This window comes from Pistacia vera, unplaced genomic scaffold (genome assembly GCF_008641045.1).
Source record: "Pistacia vera cultivar Batoury unplaced genomic scaffold, PisVer_v2 Contig164, whole genome shotgun sequence".
Lineage (NCBI taxonomy): Eukaryota > Viridiplantae > Streptophyta > Magnoliopsida > Sapindales > Anacardiaceae > Pistacia > Pistacia vera.
The window spans coordinates 309,101-332,161 of record NW_022195726.1 but is presented as its reverse complement, the minus strand read 5'-3'; the positions used below and the strand labels follow the sequence as shown (position 1 = coordinate 332,161).

General features: G+C 35.7%; 1 protein-coding gene and 1 non-coding gene across 2 annotated transcripts; one reads left to right on the top strand and one right to left on the bottom strand.

Annotated features, from left to right (window-relative positions):
* Nucleotides 1-533: 533 nt before the first annotated feature.
* On the bottom strand, nt 534-16,473 carry LOC116125398 (primary amine oxidase-like). The gene is made up of 5 exons (XM_031411135.1): nt 15,092-16,473; nt 13,358-13,471; nt 12,843-13,292; nt 12,452-12,549; nt 534-726 (listed from the first exon to the last, which is right to left on the bottom strand). Exons 1-5 carry the CDS (start codon nt 16,391-16,393, stop codon nt 534-536), a joined length of 2,157 nt encoding a protein of 718 aa, XP_031266995.1. The 5' UTR covers nt 16,394-16,473.
* On the top strand, nt 6,887-6,993 carry LOC116125431. Its single transcript, XR_004127342.1, has one exon. It is a non-coding gene; the product is annotated as a small nucleolar RNA R71 (small nucleolar RNA).
* Nucleotides 16,474-23,061: the final 6,588 nt, after the last annotated feature.

The window sequence follows — 23,061 nt, the reverse complement described above, 5'->3', positions numbered from 1 at the left end:
CTTTAGGCTAAAAAATGTGGAGCATTCTATAACTTCAAGAACATTAGTACAATGGCTGGAATGTGACTCTGACGGGTTAGTTGATCCTCATAGAGGATGGAGTTCTAAGATTGCATGGAACGTTGTTGGGGGAAGAGAGCCTTATAACCCTCACAAGTCAAAATCCATTAAATTGAGTGATCCGGAGATGAGGCTGTTGCATAGATACATCACATATTCCTTCAATGCGCGAAAGAGATCAAATGGTCAAATTACGACAAAAAATGTGCTATTAATGGAAGCAGCAATAAAAGAAAAAGAAGTAAATACAACAATTCTCTTGATAAGAAAACTTGAAGAGATTCAGAAGGATTAAGGTGAAATCCCAATGGGAATGCTGATCACTTACTTTTGTGATAAACTAAACCTGCAATTAATGGTGAATAGAAGGTTAAGTTTGATATTTTGAACCTGTTTATTGAGAATGCTCTACAGAGGATGGGAATGATTCGAGGAAAGAAAAACAAGAAGTGGGAGTTAATCACTTCTTAAGGTCAATTAAGAGATGAGGATACAACTGAATCATCAAGTGAAGACCCTTTGGACACTGAAAAGAGGATAAGAATGGAGCCTGGGTCTAGTTCGATGCCTCCACGACTGGCTGATGAGATATTTGAGAGAGTAGCATTGCATTTTGAAGCAAAGTTTGATAGATTGGACAAGGCAATAACAGAAAAATTCCTCCTCCTGAGCAATCAAACATCTAAAGTCTCAAACAACCTCCAAATCCTCCAAGACTCTATGCCATCCTTTCCTCAATCTCCTTAACCATAGTCCAAACTTCCTTCGAGTCTTTTTTGCGTTTTTATATTTTGATCTCCATTTTTGTGCACATGGGAAACATTCGTGTCCATTTGGACACTTGAACTTATGTTATTGTTCTTTACTTTTGTTGTTATTGTTTGTTTTATTTTGTGATTGTCATTTAATGTTATATCTATAATGAATTTCTTTTCATCACGCTTACCTGTCATTGTGTTGATGTGTTGATGATTGATATCTTTTTTATTAATGACAAAAAAAGGGAGAAAGATGGATGAAATTGAGTGTATTTGTTGTTTGTTGATTGATTGGTGTAATTCTTTTTTGTTCTTCAAAGTGAGTTTTATACTTTGATAATGAGAAGAAAAATGGTTGTGTTTGTTGTAGAAGTATGCTTGGAGTAAGGGGGAGCGTGTTTCCTTACTCTATGTATGTGAGATATGCATTTTTGAAGGGGAAAATTTTTTGTTTTTGTTTTTGCATATTGATTATGAATTTGCACTTTCATGCGAAAATCAATTTTTGTTTAGTTTTGTCATCAATAACAAAAAGGGAGATTTTTGAGCCCTCGTGTTTTGATATGCCAAAACTAATCAAAAAGTTGATTATTGTCTAACAAACATGCAAAAGTATGACAAGAATCATAACCAAAACAAAAATGCAGTTTTTCAAGTTGGTATGACCGTACAGGACAAAGGAACGACTGTTCCTAGTTTCATAGAGTTGCCCAGTTGAACATTCTACATAGCACGACTGCATTCTAGATGATCGTGCATTCTTCTGCCAAGATTGTGCCAAGTCACTTGCAATGGCATGACCAAGATGTATGACCGTTCCACTCAAGTCAAGAGTCAAGACGTTTCAAATTCAAATGTTTTCATGCCTTTGACAAGTCTTAAAGATCAAGCTTTAAAGATCAAGTTGAAGAACAAGTTTTTCAAGCGGAATGATCATGTCACATGATCGTTCCCACTCAAAGATCGTTCTTGGGAGAACAACATCATTCTAGAAAGTTGTTCACCACATTGAATTTTTTATGGATTTTAAGGGGCCAATGAATTGATTGTTCCACATGGTGGAATGATCGCTTGTGAGAATGTTCTCTAATTTGATAAGACTCTTTTCCACCCTTTAGCATAAAAATCTTGAGTTTTTATATCTCTTGAAGAGTTAGCCATTGCTTCATTTAATGTAGCTCTGATAAAGCCTGAAGAACCCAAAAGAACGGTCATTCATAATCGCAAACAGTCATTCTTGACACAACGAATAAATTTTCTCAAATCTAGGGTTTCTAGAATGAATGTTCCACCATGCCATATGATGGTGCAAAGACATCGCATGTTCATTCCACCACACAGAACGGTCTCACCAAAATTGTTCTTTCAAATCCACAAGATTTTCCAGAGGCATGCATGACTTTTTGGAACATTGTTGTACAAAACTCTTCAGAAAGGAATGGTTGTTCCACCATTTAGAAAGGTCATGCCTCTTTTGATACATGAATTTTGACTTGATTGACTTTGGAAAATAGTCAAGAGTGTGAAGGATTCTAAATTTGAATATCTTGACTTTTGACTTGAATGGAATAGTCGTGCAGGATGGTTGTGTATGTGCCACACATTTTGGCAAGATGATGAACGACCATGAGGAACAATGTCGTGCAATGCGACACATTCATCTTGGTAGTTTTCTTTTACTGAACAGTTGTGCCTTGATCGTGCACGGTCATACCACTTGAAAAATTACTTACGCATGATCATACCACTAAATCTATTTTGGTTTGGTTATAACTTGTGTCATACCTTACCATGTTTTGGTTAGTAATGAATCAACTTTTTGGATAGTTTTGGCATATTAAAACACATAAGAGGTCAACAAAAACCAACAAATTCACCCCATCAGCGCTTCCTCCCATCATATTGTTCTTCCATAATCCATACCCACACAACAATGATCATTAGTAACAAACCAAATTAATAAATTCCAAATCAACCTCACCCTAACTTTTTCTTCTTAAATAATTTTTAGGAAAAGGATTAAAAAAAAAAAAAATGGAAGGAAAAAAAAAAAAAAAAAGAATCATTAACCTTTTCAACCTAGCGTTCTCGTTGGCCGTCCTGGGGCCATGATACAACCTTGCTAAAAATCCTAAATGATGGATTATCCACACAATTTCGGATGGGATACCATATGTTACTGACACTATGTAGTTCAATTAGTACTTAAGATTCATTTCAAAGGACAAAATCCTAGGTTTGAATCAAAAGGGGCACTCATAAAATACACAACATCTTTTCAATGGACTAGGTTGGTACATAACCTCTACCAACCATGACCATTGTGGATATGATGCAACTAAGAATCTATGTGGGATAGTGTGGAATGATTGGCAATAAGGGTGGGCTAGAGACACAACATGTTACATGCGATTGACATTGAGCTAGGATGGTTGCGTTATGGACCCATTAGGTAGAATACACCCTTCAAATTGACTTTTAAGGGTAGGGAGTCAAATGGTTAATAAACCACCCAGTAATTTCATACTTAGTGGATGTCGAATCCTAACGTTCCACAATGCTTTCAGATACTATGTCTATTGCGGCCCACTTTCATAGCTAGATGACTTCACATATCCTAAGGTGGGCTAAACACACCATTTGTTACATGCTGTTAGAGTAGGTGCCCTAGAGCCAATCATATATTATAAATTGACTCTTTGTAAATCATGTTTTATTATCAATAAAAGTCATTTATCTATATCATGTGACCTAATTATATTCGTACAAGAAAGTGATATATGTCCTTAGAATGGTAGAACATAAAAGGGTATCGAATGTTTGAAATCTCCATAATGAGAACCTTATGAGCACATATGGTGGTCATTCTAGAAACGTCCATAGCTCAGTATTATCCTAACGTAGAGCACAGATAATACAGTAAGACTATCATAGTGTTGAATGACTCTATCGAGAAATAGTGACATGTCTCACGTTTCAAGGTTGTTTGGTGACGACTTCGTGCAACACATGGGTACGTGTTGTAGGCAAGTTCACCAGACCGACCCACTGGAGGATTCCACATAGATGGTAACCTTAGTGTTTGTGGAGCGAGTCCTCTTACAATTGGTGGTGCTTGTGATCCATAGACTTGAAATCACCGAAGTGTCTTGTGCACCAATTGGTGTAGTTTGACACTAGCCTAACGTAGTCTTATTTAGGACTATCAGAACAATAGTGGTTGACTACATTGAAAAGTGTATCGAGGCTATGGTGGATCAATAAAAGACTCACCACTCCCAGTATAAGAGAAACTATCTCACTACGCAATTCGGTGAAGGACAACGAAACTAAAGTTATGGCCACTGTAGGATTGAGTTGTCGCTTGATCCAATTTATTAAGGTCGTTGGTCTGGAAAACCGAATATAAAGAGATCAAGGATATTAATTAAGGTTAACATTATTTCTATACCTCAGCCCTGATACGATAATAGATGATGAAAGGATTTTGATTGCAAGGTAACCATATTGTTGATAGATAGCAGTTTCCCTGAATCCAAATCTATTGGGTGTATGATACCTGACTAGAGGCAAATCTTGGTCTATGTCTAATGGGACGATTGATTGATTGTCAATTGCAATACTATTCACTACTGATATGATGATGAGCCTTCGGGTCACACACATAAAATATAGATCAAGAATAAAAATAAGTGAAAGGGATATTTTCGTCTTTTAAGATGAAATGGTATTTTGGTAATCTCATAGTGCAATTAAATTTGTTGAGGTTGTTGCCTATGTTTAATTTCATAAAAAAATTAAAATTAGTGATATATATATATATATTAAAGGAAATAATAATATTGATACAAATTATTAAAAACCAACTTGTGGAGGGAGTGAGCCTATGGGTTAATAAACCACCCACCAATCTTATACTTAGTGGATGTTGGATCCTAGCAGGCTACAAGATATGTTTTAGATTTGAGGGTGTTTGGGTTATATTTTCATTATGAATTAATAATTATAAAAGTGAGGTTCATTTACCTCTTTGCCATTCATTCTATTAAAACTAACAAAAATTTCTAAGGATATATATATATGAGAAACATGGGGATTTAAAGTAATCATCCGACACAATATAGTCATCCGCTAAACGCCTTCATAAACTACATATTATCTTATATGATATTGTCCAATACAAGACAACGATATACAATGCAATGTAGTACAACAGAATATGACATATCAAACATGTGCAAATTAAATATACGATATAATGCGTCAAACATATTGTAAGTGATAAAAATCTGATTACTATGAAGCACTGGGCTGGCATACAGGTAGGTCATCTTCGAAGGTGGGCGCTGCTCGAAGAATTGGATTGCTTTGGAAGAAATTGACAGGCTTTAGATCAAAGCTGGATGACACGGTTGGCATTACANGTCGGAGGGGCGTCGGCAAGCGAAGAGGAATAGCTACACTGTTTCCCCTGTTTTGTCTTTTAAAATGCATTTTTGTAAACAGTACTATTTGTGTATAAAAGACATATGTATTATTAATGAAAAGAAAACTTTGGGCCCAATTTTTCATTGTTATTATGCATGCATTGTACTAGTTTTCAGTAGATGTTACATTGTCAACCTTAACTAGTACATCTTCAACAATGCCCCTTGGATGCTTGATGGATTGATTTGCAAGCTAGAAAGATACAGTTGTAGGCTTCACTTCACCAATCCCTAATCTCCTAAAAATAGAAAAAGGCATTAGATTAATATTCGCACCTAGATCACACAAAACTCTATCAAATGCAATATTTCTTATAACACAAGGGATAGTGAAACTCCCTGGATCTTTGAGTTTTAGAGGTAGTTTCTTCTGTAGAATGGCACTGCACTCCTCTATAAGCATCACTGTTTCCTCCTTTCCAACTTTCTCTTGTTTGCTAGAATTTCCTTGAGGAACTTAGCGTTGCTTGGCATCTACTACAAGGCATCTACAAAAGGAACGTTAATGTGCAATTTTTTAAATACCTCAAGGAATTTCGTGAACTGCTTATCCTGATTTTGCTTTCTGAGCCTCTGAGGAAAAGGCACATGAGGGGTCTGATGTGCCAACTCTTGCGATATCTCAGGAAATGACAATTTTTCCTTCTTTTGCTTGGGCATCTCTTCCCTCTTTGGTTCTTCTTCGCTGAGATTCTTTGACTTTTCCTCAACAATGATTTCTTCCTTGACTTCTTCATTGGACTCTTCCCTTTCTTTTGGAGGGTTCTCTTCTTTCCCATTTTGTTCAACCTCTTCCAAGACTGCTCCACTTCTTAAAGTTATTGCATTTGCTTGTTCACATGGATTCGTTACTGTGTTACTTGGTGGGGAACCTTGAGGTCGCTCATTCAACTTTTTGGCTATTTGACCCATTTGTACTTCCAAGTTTCGAATCGATGCCCCTTGGTTTCTGAAATTCACCCTCGTCTCACTCATAAAACATGTGGTCTCTTGCATGAACTGTCCAAACATATCCTCCAATTTCAAAACTCTTTATTCCCATAGTTGATGATTCAACCCTACTTGATTATTTGGCACTGTTCTTTGATACCATTGATTATTCTGATTGCCCAAAGATAAGTTTGGATGATTTCTCCAACTCGGATTGTATGTATTGGAAAAAAGATTGTTTGTTGTCTCTGATTCCCAGCCAAATAGTTGACTTGTTCTAATGATGAAGACACTGAAGCAAAATTGTTCCCCACTTGGCATTCAATACTCACATGATTACCTGCACAAAAATCACATGTTACTTGAGGTGTTTGAATTGAATTTACTTGCATACCTCTTAGTTGTTTTTGAAGTGCTGTTAGTTAGGCTGAAATGGCCGTGTAAGCATCAACTTCATGAATACCCATAGACTTCTTCAAATGAATTCTTTCATTGGGTCTCTGATAGTTGTTACTTGCCAGGACTTCAAGTAACTCATACGATTCTTCAGGTGTCTTGTTTTGCAATGCTCCTCGAGATGCTGCATCCACCATTATTTGCACATTTGTCAACAACCCATTATAGAAGGTTTGGACTTGCATCCAAACAGGAAAACCATGGTGTGGACACTTTCTCAATAGTTCCTTATATCTCTCCCACGCTTCATAAAGTGACTCGTTCTTTTCCTACATAAATGATGTGATATCGTTTCTCATCTTTGCAGATTTCGCTGGTAGGAAGTATTCATTCCAGGTTGTGATTGTTCCTACTGGTAGTTCCATTAAACATCCCTTTGCTTTATCTCTCAGTGAAAAGGGGAAAATCTTGATGGCATCTTCTAACACTCCATTTGCTTTTAATGTGTTGCATATCTCTAAGAAATTGTACTGACTATTGGATCATTTGGATGATTGACAGCTTTATTTCAAAATTGTTGGCTTGCACTAGTGGTCTAGTGATACTTAGACCACTACCATCAACGGAGGGTACTGAGAATTCCCTCAAAGTTCTGTTTTCAGCCATTTCAATAACTATTGCTTCTTGTTCTCTTCTCTCTCTAATAAGTCTACTTGCGATTCTTTCAATCTCTGGATCAATGGGAACCACTGGATGATGTCTTGCTCTTCACATAAACTACACAAGAGCACAAGTGAATGAAAAGAAACACAAAATTAAACTAAGACTAATTAAAGCAAAAATAAAACTCCAATCTAGTGAAAACTAGGAAACTTCAATATTAACACAAAATCAATTCTTGACAACGGCGCCAAAAACTTGATGCGTTGATTTTACAACATGCAATGTGTAGCAAGTGCATTAGTCGCAAAAAGTAATAAAATGATGAGAAGAATATCGTTCCCACGAGGATTGCGTGTTAAGTACTAAATTTTCCTAGGATTGTAACTAGTTGAAGAACACAAAGATTGTTGGATTTGCGGGAGACAAAAACATAAATTAACACAAAATCAATAATGTAAATTAAACTCTAACTAATTAAGAAAATATCAACTAATTATGAAAATATCAATTCAAGACAAAGAGGTTAGGGTTTGACTTCACTAAGTTACTCTGATTCAATCTACTGTTGATGTTGCTTTTAAACTCACATGCAAGGATTATAAATCGAATTCCCTAAGTTGTAAAACATACCTTCTCAGGCTATATTTTCCTACTTATCCCTATTAAGCTTCCACACCCAACAGTACGAAGATTAGTAGTTCAAAGTCTTTTAAGCTAAAAGGAACTCTAAAGTGATTTCATAAATCTCCGAACCTATCTCTAGCATTCATTAATCTATGGTATTTACTCTAAGAGGCTAACACATGAAACACTTCTCAGTATCATCATGCTCAACATTTAATTGAAATAAGGAAAACTCAGCATTCAATTGCATTAAGAACAAGAATAAATACAAAATCCAAGCAATAGAACTTAAAAACAACATCTATTAAAGATTAAACCATTGTAATCAAAGTTAGGTCAAAACCCTAACCCAAAAGTGGGTTAGTTCATATTCAAATTAAAGAAATTTGTAAAATAAACTGTAAGTAAAGAATTCAACATGCTAAAACAGTAGAAAAGGATGAAATCTTCCCTAAATGAAGACCCAAAAGTGCTCCAATCTCCAATTTCTCCCTTTTCTTCTCTCAAAATCCAAACTCCCCAACAAAATGAGCTATGGCTCTCTTAAATAGTCGGCCACAACCCTAGGATTCTAATATAATACAATTAAAATGCAACGTTTTAAAAACAGAAGAATTGTAGTTTTTGCCGCGACGAAGAATAAATTTCGCCGCGGCATAGAGTTGAAATCTCATTGAACCATCTGACCCGAGGCTAGCTTGCCGCGGCAGAGAATTATCTTCACCACGGTGAACTTTGCTGATCTTTTCTGAAATTATGAAATTTCCCTCAGCTTGCTTCTTTGCTTAAATCTTTGATCTTCGTGATCCTCGATAGGAACAAGCTTCATAGTGCTTCCACTCCGCATCAGAATTTCCTTAATTCCTTAATTTCTCTTGATTCCGGGTCTAGAAACTCAATTTCGCTCGGTTTTGCTCCAACTGCATGTTTTGGCCTGAAACGTAAAATATATGAATTTAAGTTGCAATTCAGGCACAAAACGACATAAGAAGTATCCAAAATCCTACCAAAAAGTATAGAAAATATAGTATAATCCTAGGATTATCACACATTCATCTAGGCAGTTTTCTTTTATTGAACGGTCGTGCCTTTATCACGCACGATCATACCACTTGAAAAATCTGCTTACGCATGATCATACCACCTGATAAATCTATTTTGGTTTGGTTATGACTTGTGTCATACCTTAGCATGTTTTGTTTAGTAATGAATCAACTTTTTGGATAGTTTTGGCACATTAAAACACATAAGAGGTCAACAAAAACCAACAAATTCACCCTATCAGCGCTTCCTCCTATCATATTGTTCTTCCATAATCCATACCCGCACAACAATGATCATTAGTAACAAACCAAATTAATAAATTCCAAATCAACCTCACCCTAACTTTTTTTTCTTAAATAATTTTTAGGAAAAGGATAAAAAAAAGAAAGAAAATGGAAGAAAAAAAAAAAAAGAATCATTAACCTTTTCAACCTAGCATTTTCGTTGGCCGTCCTGGGGCTATGATCCAACCTTGCTACAAATCCTGAATGGTGGATTATCCACACAATTTCGGATGGGATACCATCTGTTACTGACACTATGTAGCTCAATTAGTACTCAAGATACATTTCAAAGGACAAAATCCTAGGTTTGAATCAAAAGGAGCACTCATAAAATACACAACATCTTTTCAATGGACTAGGTTGGTACAGAACCTCTACCAACCATGACCATTGTGGATATTATGCAATTAAGAATCTATGTGGGAGAGTGTGGAATGATTGGCAATAAGGGTGGGCTAGAGACACAACGTGTTACATGTGATTGACATTGAGCTAAGATGGTTGTGTTATGCACCCACTAGGTAGAATACACCCTTCAAATTGACTTTTAAGGGTAGGGAGTCAAATGGTTAATAAACCACCTAGTAATTTCATACTTAGTGGATGTGGAATCCTAACATTCTACAATGCTTTCGAATACTATGTCTATTGTGACCCACTTTCATAGCTAGATGACTTCACATATCCTAAGGTGGGCTAGACACACCACGTGTTACGTGCTATTAGAGTAGGTGCCCTAGAGCCAATCATATATTGTAAATTAACTCTTTGTAAATCATGTTTTATTATCAATAAAAGGCATTTATCTATATCATGTGACCTGATTAGATTCGTACAAGAAAGTGATATATGTCCTTAGGATGGTAGAATCGTGACGAGGGTATTGAGTGTTTGAAATCTTCATAATGAGAACCATATGAGCACATGTGGTAGCCATTCTAGAAACGTCCATAGCTCATATTATCCTAACCTAGGGCACAAATAATACGGTAAGACTATCATAGTGTTGAATGACTCTGTCGAGAGATAGTGACAAATCTCACTTTTCAAGGTGTTTGGTGACGACCTGGTACAACACATGGGTGCTTGCTATAGGCAAGTTCACCAGACTGACCCACTAGAGGATTCCACATAGATGGTAACCCTAGTGTCCGTGGAATGAGTCCTCCAACGAGTAGTGGTGCCTGTGATCTTTAGACTTGAGATCACTAGAGTGCCTTGTGCACCAATTGGTGTAGTTTGACACTAGCCCAATGTAATCTTATTTAGGACTATTCGAATGATAGTGGTTGACTACATTGAAAAGTGTATTGAGGCTATGGTGGATCAATAAAGGACTCACCACTCCCGGGTACAAGAGAAATTATCTCACTAGGCAATTCAATGAAGGACAACGAAACTAAAGTTGTGGCCACTGTAGGATTGAGTTATCGCTCGATCCAATTTATTAAGGTCATTGGTCTGGAAAACCGAATACAAAGAGATCAAAGATATTCATTGAGGTTGACATTATTTCTATACCTCAGCCCTGATAAGATAATAGATGATGAAAGGATTTTGATTGCATGGTAATCATATTGTTGATACGTAGCGGTTTCCCTGAATCCAAATCTATTGGGTGTATGATACCTGGCTAGAGGTCAATCTTGGTTTGTGTCTAGTGGGACGATTGATTGATTGTCAATTGTGATACTATTCACTATTGATATGATGAGGAGTCTTTGGGTCACACACATAAAAGATAGATCAAGAATAAAAATTAGTGAAAGAGATATTTTCGTCTTTTAAGATGAAATTGTGTTTTGGTAATCTCACAGTACAATTAAATTTGCTAAGGTTGTTGTCTATGTTTAATTTCATAAAACAAAAATTAAAATTAGTGAAATTGGATATATATATTAATATTAAAGGAAATAATAATATTGACACAAATTATTAAACACCAACTTGTAGAGGGAGTGAGCCTATGGGTTAATAAACCACCCACCAATCTTATACTTAGTGGATGTTGGATCCTAACAGGCTACAAGATATGTTTTAGATTTGAGGGTGTTGTTTGGGTTATATTTTCATTATGTATTAATAATTATAAAAGTGCGGTTCATTTACCTCTTTGCCATTCATTCTATTAAAAGTAACAAAAATTTCTAATGATATATATATATATATATTTGAGAAACGTGGGGAGTTAAGGTAACAACAAAGCTACGGACACTGATAAATCTGCACCGAAAATGTGTACTGGCCTACGTGTATCAAGCGCTTGATTTTTTTATCAATTTTTTTTTAGTGAACGGCCGTCCATCAAATTTGGACGGCCATTCACTCACATAGACTCCCATCCATATTATATGGACGGGGTCAATGGGGACACCCGTCCCTGAATAAAATATAATAAAAAATTTGTTAAATATTAGGGACGGTCGTCCATCCATTATGGACGGTCATCCATTACTTTTGGACGGGCGTCCATTAATAATGGACGCCCGTCCTTGACCCAAATATGAAAAAAAAAAGCAAAAGAAAAAAACTTTGGGGACGCCCGTCCACCAATTATGGACGGCCGTCCCTTACTCTTTCACGGGCGTCCGTAAGAAATGGACGCTCGTCCATCATTTTGCTTTTACAAATAAAAAAAGAAACTTTTTGGCCGTCTTTTCACTGTGGACGGGCGTTCGTAAGTAATGGACGCTGGTCCATTATTTTGCTTTTGATAATTTAACCTCCTTCTGCAACAAGATTGTTGGACGACTCTTTACTTCAACTTCTTCCCATGCTCTGTTTACAGCTGCTTATCCTCTTCTATAGTAACTACAAAAGGACCTAAGAAAGACTAAGACAGGGAACTGGTAAAGAGAAGGAAATCTTGATATCAAATTAACGTACATGATATTGTTAGCCGTCCAAAGAATGCTATATCGATGATACTCTTTACTGGGATCAAACCAGAGCCAGTATCTTTCTTCTCTACTGTTGATGCTCGTTTTCGGCACCAACCAATTGTCACGTGGGTTTTGCTCTTTGAAGAATTAATGCACGTGATAATGGATATATCAAATGAAATAAATGCAGGGAAAACTTTTAAAGTGGTTCGGATGCTAAGGTAGCAAGTCCTACGTCCACTGCGTTGTATTGATTTTAGTGTGGGTCAGGTCGCGAAGCGGACTGACGTACAAAAAGTTAAGAAAAGTAAGNAAATTTATACCTTTCGGACCAAACTGCAAGTGTGTCATCTCCTTTGCTCTGGTACACGAAAAGTCCACCAGCCCATTGTTCAGTTCGATTATACGGGGTCGTCCATATCTATGTGACGTAACAAAAAATTAAAGTACATACTAATACTATCTCTTTTATGTGATGTACATTATTCTATTTGAAAAAATCGAGAATACAACAGGGATAGATATTTGAGTGACTTGTAAATTTTCTCTTTCTCTTATGTCTTTTAAATTAATTATATTGATGCGTGATACCATATCAATAATATTAATACCATTAACTTTTTCCATTTTAGAGATCCCTATTAAATAATGTGAATACCTAATCCGTTTTATATAACTTGTAAAACTGTAAATGGATTTTATAGGGGCATGTACCTGATTGTTAGTGAAAGCACCTCGTAGCTGTGGAGGATCATCATGAGCAAGCAAACTGGCGGCGTTTGCTCCTGGGACAACTTTATACCCTGCCGGGTTTCCCAACCTAGAGCGACTTGAAGGATTAATTACATGAAATTCTGATGGATCATAGAGCTTGAGCTTAATTTGAGCATCCTTTTCTGTTTTAGCTATGCGCCGCTTAACTTTTAAGTAACTCTTCCTTGGCGATTCACCTTTCGAAGTCTTTTTTTTCACAAGATTAACCTCAACAAACGAATTATTAACCCCATCAATGTCCATGTCCAAGTGGAAGGTAATAAAGTGATCATGGACAACACCGATAGCATTTTCAGAAACTAAGGGACCCGATATGTCATCTTCGTCAAAACCCTGATTTATATTTTCATGTGGAGTCCCTTTCACCATCAACATCCCCGAGAGTCCCACCTGTTGCGTGTTATTCATGAATTTTATATATAACCTATCAAATTAATTCAATATACGATGCTAACCTTGATGCGAATCAAACCGTCGGTTTGAAATTCCCAATCAAATATGTAGTCGTAGTTTCCGACTGATGCTGTCATCCGCGCCACAAGCGTCAACTTTGGTCTGGCTTCCTTTATCTATTCAACATTTAATTCAGTCTCTTTCAGTTGTATCGTGTTTCACTTTCACCCATTCACTTGGGCAACATCACATTCATATATCATATCAAATTGGGAATCTAGTCTCTATCCCATAAAAGTTTTAACCAGAATATTCATTGTTGCAATCGTATAAATATTACAAGTAGAGTAGGATTTGAATATGAGGCTGTGGAATATACCCTAATAAATATAAATAAAATAAATTTTTAGAACAATTTAAGAAGTATCAATCTTTGTTTTTATTTTTTATATAAAAATATATACTAATTTTCAATATTTCTATCCAATACTTAAGTATACTAAAATTACAATTTAAAATTTATATAGAAAAATACAAAATACAAAAAACCCAACCCTATAGGACAGTTTTTTTTCTTCTATTTTTTATTTAAACAATAATACTAGACATGCAAATAAATCTTTAAAGATTTATATACAAAATGATGAATGGTATAGTTAATACAAAAAGTCAAACTCATTATATTCACTTCTCTATTCATTTTATATCATATCACTTTCTATAAAAATCTATATAAGATTTTTTTGCTTTCTTGATAAATCAATTCATATTAAAATAAAATGTTTTAGAGATTAAGTATAGAAAGAAGAATAAAAAAGCGTTAAATGATTAATGAAGCATAAAATGATTAATGAATTTGGATGATATTTTTTTTTTCTTTTGCCAGCAAAAAACTAAAACAAAAAAGAGGGTCTTAAAATATATAAAATAGAGAATTTAAAATTCACTAAATATAAATTTTAAAATCCATTAATAAATATTCTTAAAAATAACTTTAAATGTAAAGATAAATTATTTAATAGTGGAAAAGGAAGTTATGCACTTGGGCACGGCACACTCATGCATATCAAATTGGGAATCTAGTATCCATCACATAAAAGTTTCAAGCTGAATATACCCTGTTACAATCGTAGAGTAGGATTCGAATTATTGGGCCTTGGAATAAACACCTAATAAATAAAAATAAAAATGTTTTTTAAACAAATTAAAAGGTGTCCAATCTTTATCATTCTTCTTTGTCTTTGTTTGTACTTTTTAGGTAAGAGAAAATTAATTTAATTTCCACTATTTCTATCTAATACATAAGTTTTACATATGAAAAGAAAATGAGATAAAATTAGACTAAAATTACAATTTTAAATCATAAATAAAAAAAATAAAAAGTACAAAATACCCAACCCTAGAACTGTAGAACAATCTTTTCTATTATTTATTAAGAAAATATATTATTATTCTTGCTTTCTTGAGAAATCAGTTCATATTAAAATAGAATGTTTTAGACATTACATGGCTAAAGAAAGAAGAAAAAAAAGGTAAAATAATTAAGGAATCATAAAAAATAAAATTAAAAAGAATTTAAAACTCATTAATTATAAATTTTAAAATCCAATCATTAATATTCTTATTTATAGCTTTAAATGTAAATTATTTAATTAAGGAAAAAGGAAGTTTTTTTAAATATTGGGATAGGAATTTAAATAAATGGTAATTTATCTTGTAATTCTATCTATAATTTATTATATTTATTCTAATTGATTTACCAAAGAGTATCCACAGGTGTAATTTGAGTATATTACCTGGAAACCATTTATTGGGATCTCAGAATGCCGCCAACTGATGTCGCCAGAATAACGCTCGAACAGGCAAATAATATTAGACTGAACAAATGGCTTACCATCGGATGTCACAAAGACCCCATCCATGTAGTAAGAGTATCTAGGACAATCATTTAATGGCACAAGTGATAATGAAGTTGCCCCTAAACCATATTCACCACCATCCAAATATGTCTTAAAGTACCAATGCTCATCAGGGTCCATGTAAGGCACAAATAATTCCGAAGAAAACCCCTTGTACATCACACTTCTTAGCTCACCACTCTCTGAGTCTTGAACCGTGGCTCGTGAAATCACCATCCCCGCTCGTTGGTCAGCTTTCAGGTGGAATACCCAGTTCGACCATTTCACCACGTGCCCATCTTCTACTATAAAACTAGGCCCTTTAGGCTGCTCCATGGATATTGGATTTAGTGGCTTCAGTTCTGGTGGCTTCACTTGGGCCGTGTATCTATAATCTGTATTACTACTTTTTGGAATTGGGATACCTCTTCCTGTGTTGGAAAATTTCACAATCTTTTTCTGGTCGAGGTCCACTGTTACAGTCAGCCCTTCAATGGGTCTCATGTAAAAGTTGGGTGTACCTTCGCTTGAAAAGCATTGAACCTTTATAACTCTCCTGTTTTCTTCATTTGGCCCATACCAGCCCGCTGATGGCGGTAAGCAAATCACATCAGATAATTTAATACCTCTTGATATGATTGATTTATTGAACTCAGCGTCGGCTAGTGTTACTTTCAATGCCGATGAAATGTCATCCATGGTCAGTGCTGGGTAACCGGAGCCCGAATTGATTGCGTGGTTAATGACTTGACCCAAATTTAAGTCTACTGTGAGCATATGAGATTGTCCGTTTAGTAACACAATTCCGAAAGCTCTTCTTGGAGGAAGGGGGTCGCCTTTGTTCCAGGCCAAGACTTGAGTCTTATTAGGTTCATCAAGGACTAAAGAGTGAATGGTTGGGAAGGAAGAGGCAAAGTGTGCATAGGATGACAGGATGGTTCGGACCTTATTGATTTCCTTTACTGAAAGTGGATCTAGTGGGTGGAGAGGAGTACTGTGATGGTGGTGAGTGCCATTGTGAACAGGGTTCTCTAAAATTGAGTCGAAGTTGGAGTAAATCCGGTTCTTGGAGGTGCACCATGGGAAGCAAGGTGAAGAACCAAGGAATTCTGATTTGCTTGAAGGGTAAAATGAACAAGCAAAAAGGAAAAAGATTATAGCAAAGATGAAGGTGAAACGAAGAATTGAAGATTTCTCCATGGCTGCTAATTGTATTGGGATATGGAAGAGTAGGAGGGGTATAAATATTAGACAGTAAAAAATTTCCACAATAAACAATAAATCCATGCATATATCTCTATCAGCAAGACAGCAATTAGTTTCTCCCATGTCCTATTGGTGAATTAAAAATATCCTGCATGAAAACAGATACTGATACAATAAAGAAGAGTGTGTTGCTGTCTGCTGACATATCTGATGATGCTCTTCCAAATTTTAACCTCTCTTCGTTTCACAGATCTTGTTGGTTTAAAAATTATTGGGATTTAATTAGTGGCGGCACAGAGCTTTTGTCTAAGGAACTCTACGCCTCCGTCATTATTTATCAAATAACTAGTAAAAATTTTAATAAAATAATTAAACTTTAAACAAAAAAAAATAATACAATATTAAAACCTAAAAAGAAAAAGTATAATAACATAATATTTTCGTACTTAAATAAATCTATGAGAAGTAAAACTTTGAACAAATGTATTGAAAATAACATCCAATTCACAAGGAAACACAAAAAAAAAATTTGTATGGAAAAATCTCTTCAATGTGAAGAGAACAAAAAATTACGAGAATCTAATTATCCACTTAAATCCAATATAATCAAAAGAGTTTACAACAACTACAATCTACCAAAACATATTCCACACAAATTTCTTATTTTTTTTTCTTGGCTTCCAAAAGTTATAATATAAATTTTTATGACTTTAATTAAACCTAGTCTAAGCTAAAGTTAATCAAAGCTTAAATCAAGTCAACATTATGTTGACTTTTAATATGAATTAAATAAAAAAAAAGAATTTTCTTGGTATAAATATAGATAATAACTCAAATTTCTTTAATAATTTTAAGCAATTAAACAGCGACGTTTGAAATGTAGGAAAGTTGTGGGCGAAGGGTGAAGAATAACCTCCAGTAAAATATAGTTAAGGTTTAATTTGGGAAAACGAAAACATTCTTAGACACAAAACAAACTCATAAGATCTATTTTTTTTTCCATCAAATTATAATAAAAAACCTCCAAAAAAACAAGCATAATTCAACCTAAAATAAACTAAATTGAAATGATACATATATCTAAAACTAATAAAACAGAAAACGAAGTAATGAAAGCTTCAACAATTTCAATCTTCAAAAGTCTTAAGAGCCAATAACATGAGAAAAAGAATGAGAGAGTAAAGAATTTTGGAGATAAAATTATAAAAAACAGATGGAGTCGTGAAGAGAGTTTTAAACTTTTAATATAATGCGGACCTGAAATATATATACTGTATTGATAACAATATATATATATATATATATATATATATATATATAGAGAGAGAGAGAGAGAGAGAGAGAGAGAGAGAGAGAGAGAGAGAGTAAAGAATTTTAGAGATAAAATTATAAAAAACAGATGAAGTTGTGAAGAGAGTTTTAAACTTTTAATATAATGCGGACCTGAAATATATATATTGTATTGATAACAAGTTATATATATATCGGTTGGGCCTGCCCCTAGATCTAATAATACCATAATATCCGACAAAACCAGTCGAATTTTAACCAGCCAAATTGATGGATAGTTTTTCTATTTGGGATCTTATCCCCTAAGATTAAAATAAATAAATAAAAGGAATCTATTCTCACTAGAAATATATAATATATAGATAAGATTATCTCTCTATTTAAATAATATTAATTTAGAGATTGATTTGAATTTTTAAATAGTATAAAACATTCAATAGATATGCATATCGATTTTGAACGAATGAAGTAGAATATTACTATCACTACTACTTTAATTGACTGGAGCATAAAACTTATTAGGTGTTATATTGCCCAATTCAATCAAAACGCGCAACGGAATAGATTGAGGGAGGCCACCCAAAAAAAGCGACTAGCAAAAACATCCCATCTCTCTTGCGATTTTTGGCGATTAAAGTTCCCAATTTCTAGCAAATCTTTGCCATTTAGATTTCGTTTCCCTGTTAATTACACAAAGAAACAATGGCTGACATTAACAAATCGGAGGAAAACCCAGCCCCACTCCAAATTCTAGAGTCCAGCGACGGCGATTGTTCAAAGATTGTTGAAGAAGAGGTTTCAGTGGATCTTCTTATGAGTGAAGTTGGTCTAGCGACAGAGGACACGATGGCAGTACAAGAACAGACAGTAGGCTTAGTAAATGGTTTTGAATACGAGGACGCTAATGCAAATTCAGGCGAGGAGGAGGAAGAAGATGAAGAACAAGTACATTTCTTACCATTTTATGAAAAAATTCTTTGTTGGTGTGAATTTGGGGGATATTTAGTTGGTTTTGATTGTTAGGGTGGTTGTGGCATTTTGTCGAGCAGTTGGCGGACATCAGGGGAGTGCCTTTGTTTGGGTTCCAGAGGATGGGGGAAGGCAAGAGAGGCCGTAAAGAGGTTGTTTTTGAGAGGTTGGAGGGTTAGGGATGGCAAGAGGGGGTGGAATAGGGGTGGCTGGGGGCTGCCCTACATATTGTAGGGCTGGGCACACGTTGCCTATAGCCAGCCTTGCAATATGCAGGACAACCCCTAGCCCCCCCTTTTCCAGCCCCTCTTGCCATCCCCAGCCATCGAACCTACCACAATAACCTCTCTAGGGCCTATATTGGCTTCCCCAGTCCTCTCAAAGCCAAAAACACCTATTCTCTGATGCCCTCGAAGCCCATATCCTCCAAATTGGCAGCCTATTGGTTGTTTTGGTTTCTTTTTTTTTTTCCTGATATTTAGTTTATATCGATTGTGCAGTGTTATCGAAGCACAAATTATAAAGATGATGAGTTGGAGATTGTAATCGATAGGATACCATACTTCCCCGTAAGGGTGACGATTAGGTCGAGTTGGTAAGTGTTTACAAGAATAAGGGAGATTTTAGGTGAACAAAAGAGAGGTATGGACCGATTCAAAGATAGTTATTTCGATCATTTTATGGACATAGGAGAGAATTGGAAGAAGGTGTTCTGGAGGCAGGCAACACATTTTATGTTGCTGCACTCAATTAAAAAAAAAAAAAAAAAAGGAAATGAAATGTGGTTCGTGGTGGATGGGAAGCCATTACATTCTGGGATGATGGAATTTGCCTTGATGATAGGTTTAAGATGTGGGGCATTTCTGGAAGCAGAAGAGGAAGAGAGAATAAAGAAGAGTAGGGCAGCTGAAACCTTTGTTAGATTGGTTTTGGCGGGGCAAGCATCTATTATGGCACGTGATTTAGAAGATAGGTTAGGAGAAGAAGGGTATACCTCTTCAGAGGAGTTTAAGATGTGCCTAGTATGGTTTTTACATTCCATCCTAATAGCTTGTGACTCAACAAAAGCCATTAATCTAGATTGGGTGTGGTTTGCAAGCAACAAAGAGTTCTTTAATGTTTATAAGTGGGGAAGGTTATCATTTCAGCTAAACATTGATTCCTTACGTGGAAAAGACATGGCGATAAAGCACCGCCAATATGTCGAGAAGGAGAGACCGAGCACTTACAATTTGTTTGACTTCCCATGGACAATGCAGGTAAATATTAATAGCTTTTTGTTATATTTTTTGTATTATATGTGTTTTAATTATGATATGGATTGTTTTGTTACAATGTAGACTTTGATGTATGAGGTCATCCATGTCCTAGCTAAGGCGAGGGGGACAAAAGGAGACTTCGAATGAGACACTGCAATTTCCTAGAATGTTGCGATGGCACACCGAGAAGTGTGCCCATTTGGACTATGACAAAATAAAAATAGAAATTCAAGCAGCTTGGGTAAGATTAAAGGATTAATATTTTGAATATGCACTTGCTTTTAAATGTGGCTTAAATTTGATTTGTTTTTTTCTTATTGTAGAGAGTCGTTCGTCCCTTCATCACTCCTACTAGGGGTGAATCGACAGCGGAGTATATTACATTGTTCGTACCACTGGACAATATAACATATCACGGGATAGACCGCCTAATGCGGGACCTAGAAGGGGTCATGCATTTGAGGGCAGTTGCGGGGTCACTGCTTGAGCATGTGGTTGAGGCCGAGGAGGATGAAGCTTCAGTCGGTGGGAGGGAAGAGGAGGAGGAAGATGAAGAGGTTCATATGCCTCTACCCAATTGGCAGACCAGTACAACAAGTATCAATTTGCCGAGGCATCGGGAGAATGAGGTGGTTAACCTCATAAACAGTCTCTTTGATAGTTTTACAACCACTGTTTATGAGAGGTTTGAGAAGATGGAAAACTGGATGAAAAAGGTGGAGGAGAAAGCTGGTAGGATGGAAGAGAAAGTTGATGGGGTATTGAAAGTGGTTGAAGTGCAACCTCAGCATAGAAAAGAGAGTTGAAAGAGTAAAGCACGTAAAATTTCCTTACACGGTAGTAATGTATGGAAAGAAGAGGAGAACTAAGGAGAAAAAGGAGAAAGTCCATGAAAGTGGAGAAGTGGAGGAGGAAGGTGAAGGAAGTGGGAAAGTTAAAATGGAGGAGGGTAAGAATGAAGGCAGAGGAAGTGAAAACAGAAGAGTTAAAGGTTGATTTGTATAGGCCAATAGATGAGGAAAAGAAAAATCTATTCTATGCCTATTACAATGAGAAATGAAGTGATGGTTGTGTGAGGTGCAAGACCAGGGATTATCCCCGAGACTGGTTTGAAAAGATCTTAACAATAGGCAGGTGGCTCGATGACTTGGTAAGTTATTTTCCCGTATTTTTCCTTATTTTTGCTTATGTTTTCCATGAGATATTGTGTGATCGCTTAAGTGATCTGTTTTTTTTTAACAGATCACTTCAGTAATTTTTTTTTTTTAGGAGGTTGCTTTAAAACAGATTGCTTAACATGTTGATAAGGTATTGACACTTATCATGTTTTTTTGTTTTAATGCAGCACATTAATGAGGTGTTGGCACTTATGAGGTTGCGACAAAGCACTAATGGTGATATTTTGTATACACACTATGCCATCACTAATGTGTCCTTTGGTCAAAGCCTAGTAAGTACATATAAGATGTTAATCAAAAAGGCCAATGATGGAGGTGCAATAAGAGGAGGCAAGCAAAAAAGAATGGTCATAGAGAACTTTGACGGTGTCCTTGCTGATTTTCAGTTTGATGAGAGGATGATGTAGTATCTAAGGGAGGAAAGGCCCAAATATGGCAACAGTTGGGCAAACGTGAAACGAGTATACTGCATTATGAACATCAAGGATATGCATTGGATAACCATTGTCTGACTACTAGAGGAGGGTTTGCTCAAGATCCTTGATTGCAACCCAAGTATTTGTCGGGAGAGGCAATTGGACAAGGAGGTGCAATCGCTATGTACATTGTTCCCGCGATTTTTACGAGAGAGTAGGATGTTTCAGCACTTGGGCGATGAACTACGGACGAGAAAATGGCCACACAAGCACGTTCCCATCCCGACAAATAACATGAGGTAAATTTTGTATAAAACTTACATAATACAATTGTTCTATAAGCTGATTCTAATACTAATGTCTTCCTCATATTGTAGTGTTGATTGCGGGATATATGCAATAAAATTTCTTGAGTTCGACATGACCAACACCCCAATGGACAGCTTGAATGACGATACAATGATTGACTTTTAGGAGCGCTTGGATGTTGATTTCCACAGTCATATGGATCCCTTAGCTACTATGGAAGGTATGCTTGTGATTAGTAATCTGTACCAATTCTTTTATTTTGTGTTTGTTGGTGATGTTGTAGGCATGGATCATTGAGTCATCAGCCAAGTGTAATGTTGTTTTCATTATTAATACAAATTATGCTGATGGTTGTTAGGATTGTGAAGCACGCCATGGAAATTATCAACCTTTTTACTAACCAGAACCCAATCTAAGACATTGTTGATGCTGTCACCAACAGGTATGGAAGTTGGACTTAGAGTTTTGTAGTTTATGTGAATTGCATTAATTATATGGACAATTGGGTTGTTTTGAATTGGATGATTGGGTTGTCTTAAATTGGATAATTGGGTTATAGTGCATTAAACTGATATTGTTGGAAGGGGTGTTGTAGAAGAAGAAGAAGAGGCCGCTGCTGATGCTGAAGGGGTGTTGGATAATTTTGGAGGATGGGGAAGTGGTTGAAGACAATGATGAATAGGGAGGATAGAGGTTGCCGAGGCTGCTGTTATTTTGGGTTGCTTTAGGACATTTATTTCTTGTGTATAATGTTGTATTTTCATGTAATTGACACATTTCAAATTTATAAATGAACAATTAAGTGTTTCTTTCCCTTTTTTGACTTTGAGGTTATTTAGTATCTTGTTAAATAGAATTTATATATGTTGATGCAAATAGGTTGTCAAATTGAGGAGAAAATATGGAATTAATATGTGTTTATGCAAGTAGGTTGTCAAATTGAGGAAAAAATATGGAATTAATATGTGTTGATGCAATTAGGTTGTCAAATTGAGGGGAAAAAATGGAATTAATATGTGTTGGTGCAATTAGGTTGTTAAATTGAGGAAAAAAGATGGAATTAATATGTGTTGGGCATAATCACTTAAGCGACAGATGATATCGCTTAAGCGATCAAAGGTTTCCTATACTGGATCGCTTAAGCAAGATATGACATCGCTTAAGTGATAATGGACTTCAGGATATTTTGACAATGCCTTGGCCATGCTTGCTTAAGCGATGTATGGTATCGCTTAAGCAAC

Coding starts and splice junctions, on each gene's coding strand:
- LOC116125398 (XM_031411135.1), bottom strand. CDS start 16,393: ATGGAGAAATCTTCAATTCTTCGTTTCACCTTCATCTTTGCTATAATC. Junction 13,293..13,357: donor ACGGTTTGATTCGCATCAAG/GTTAGCATCGTA, acceptor AACACGCAACAG/GTGGGACTCTCGGGGATGTT. Junction 12,550..12,842: donor GTGCTTTCACTAACAATCAG/GTACATGCCCCT, acceptor TACGTCACATAG/ATATGGACGACCCCGTATAA.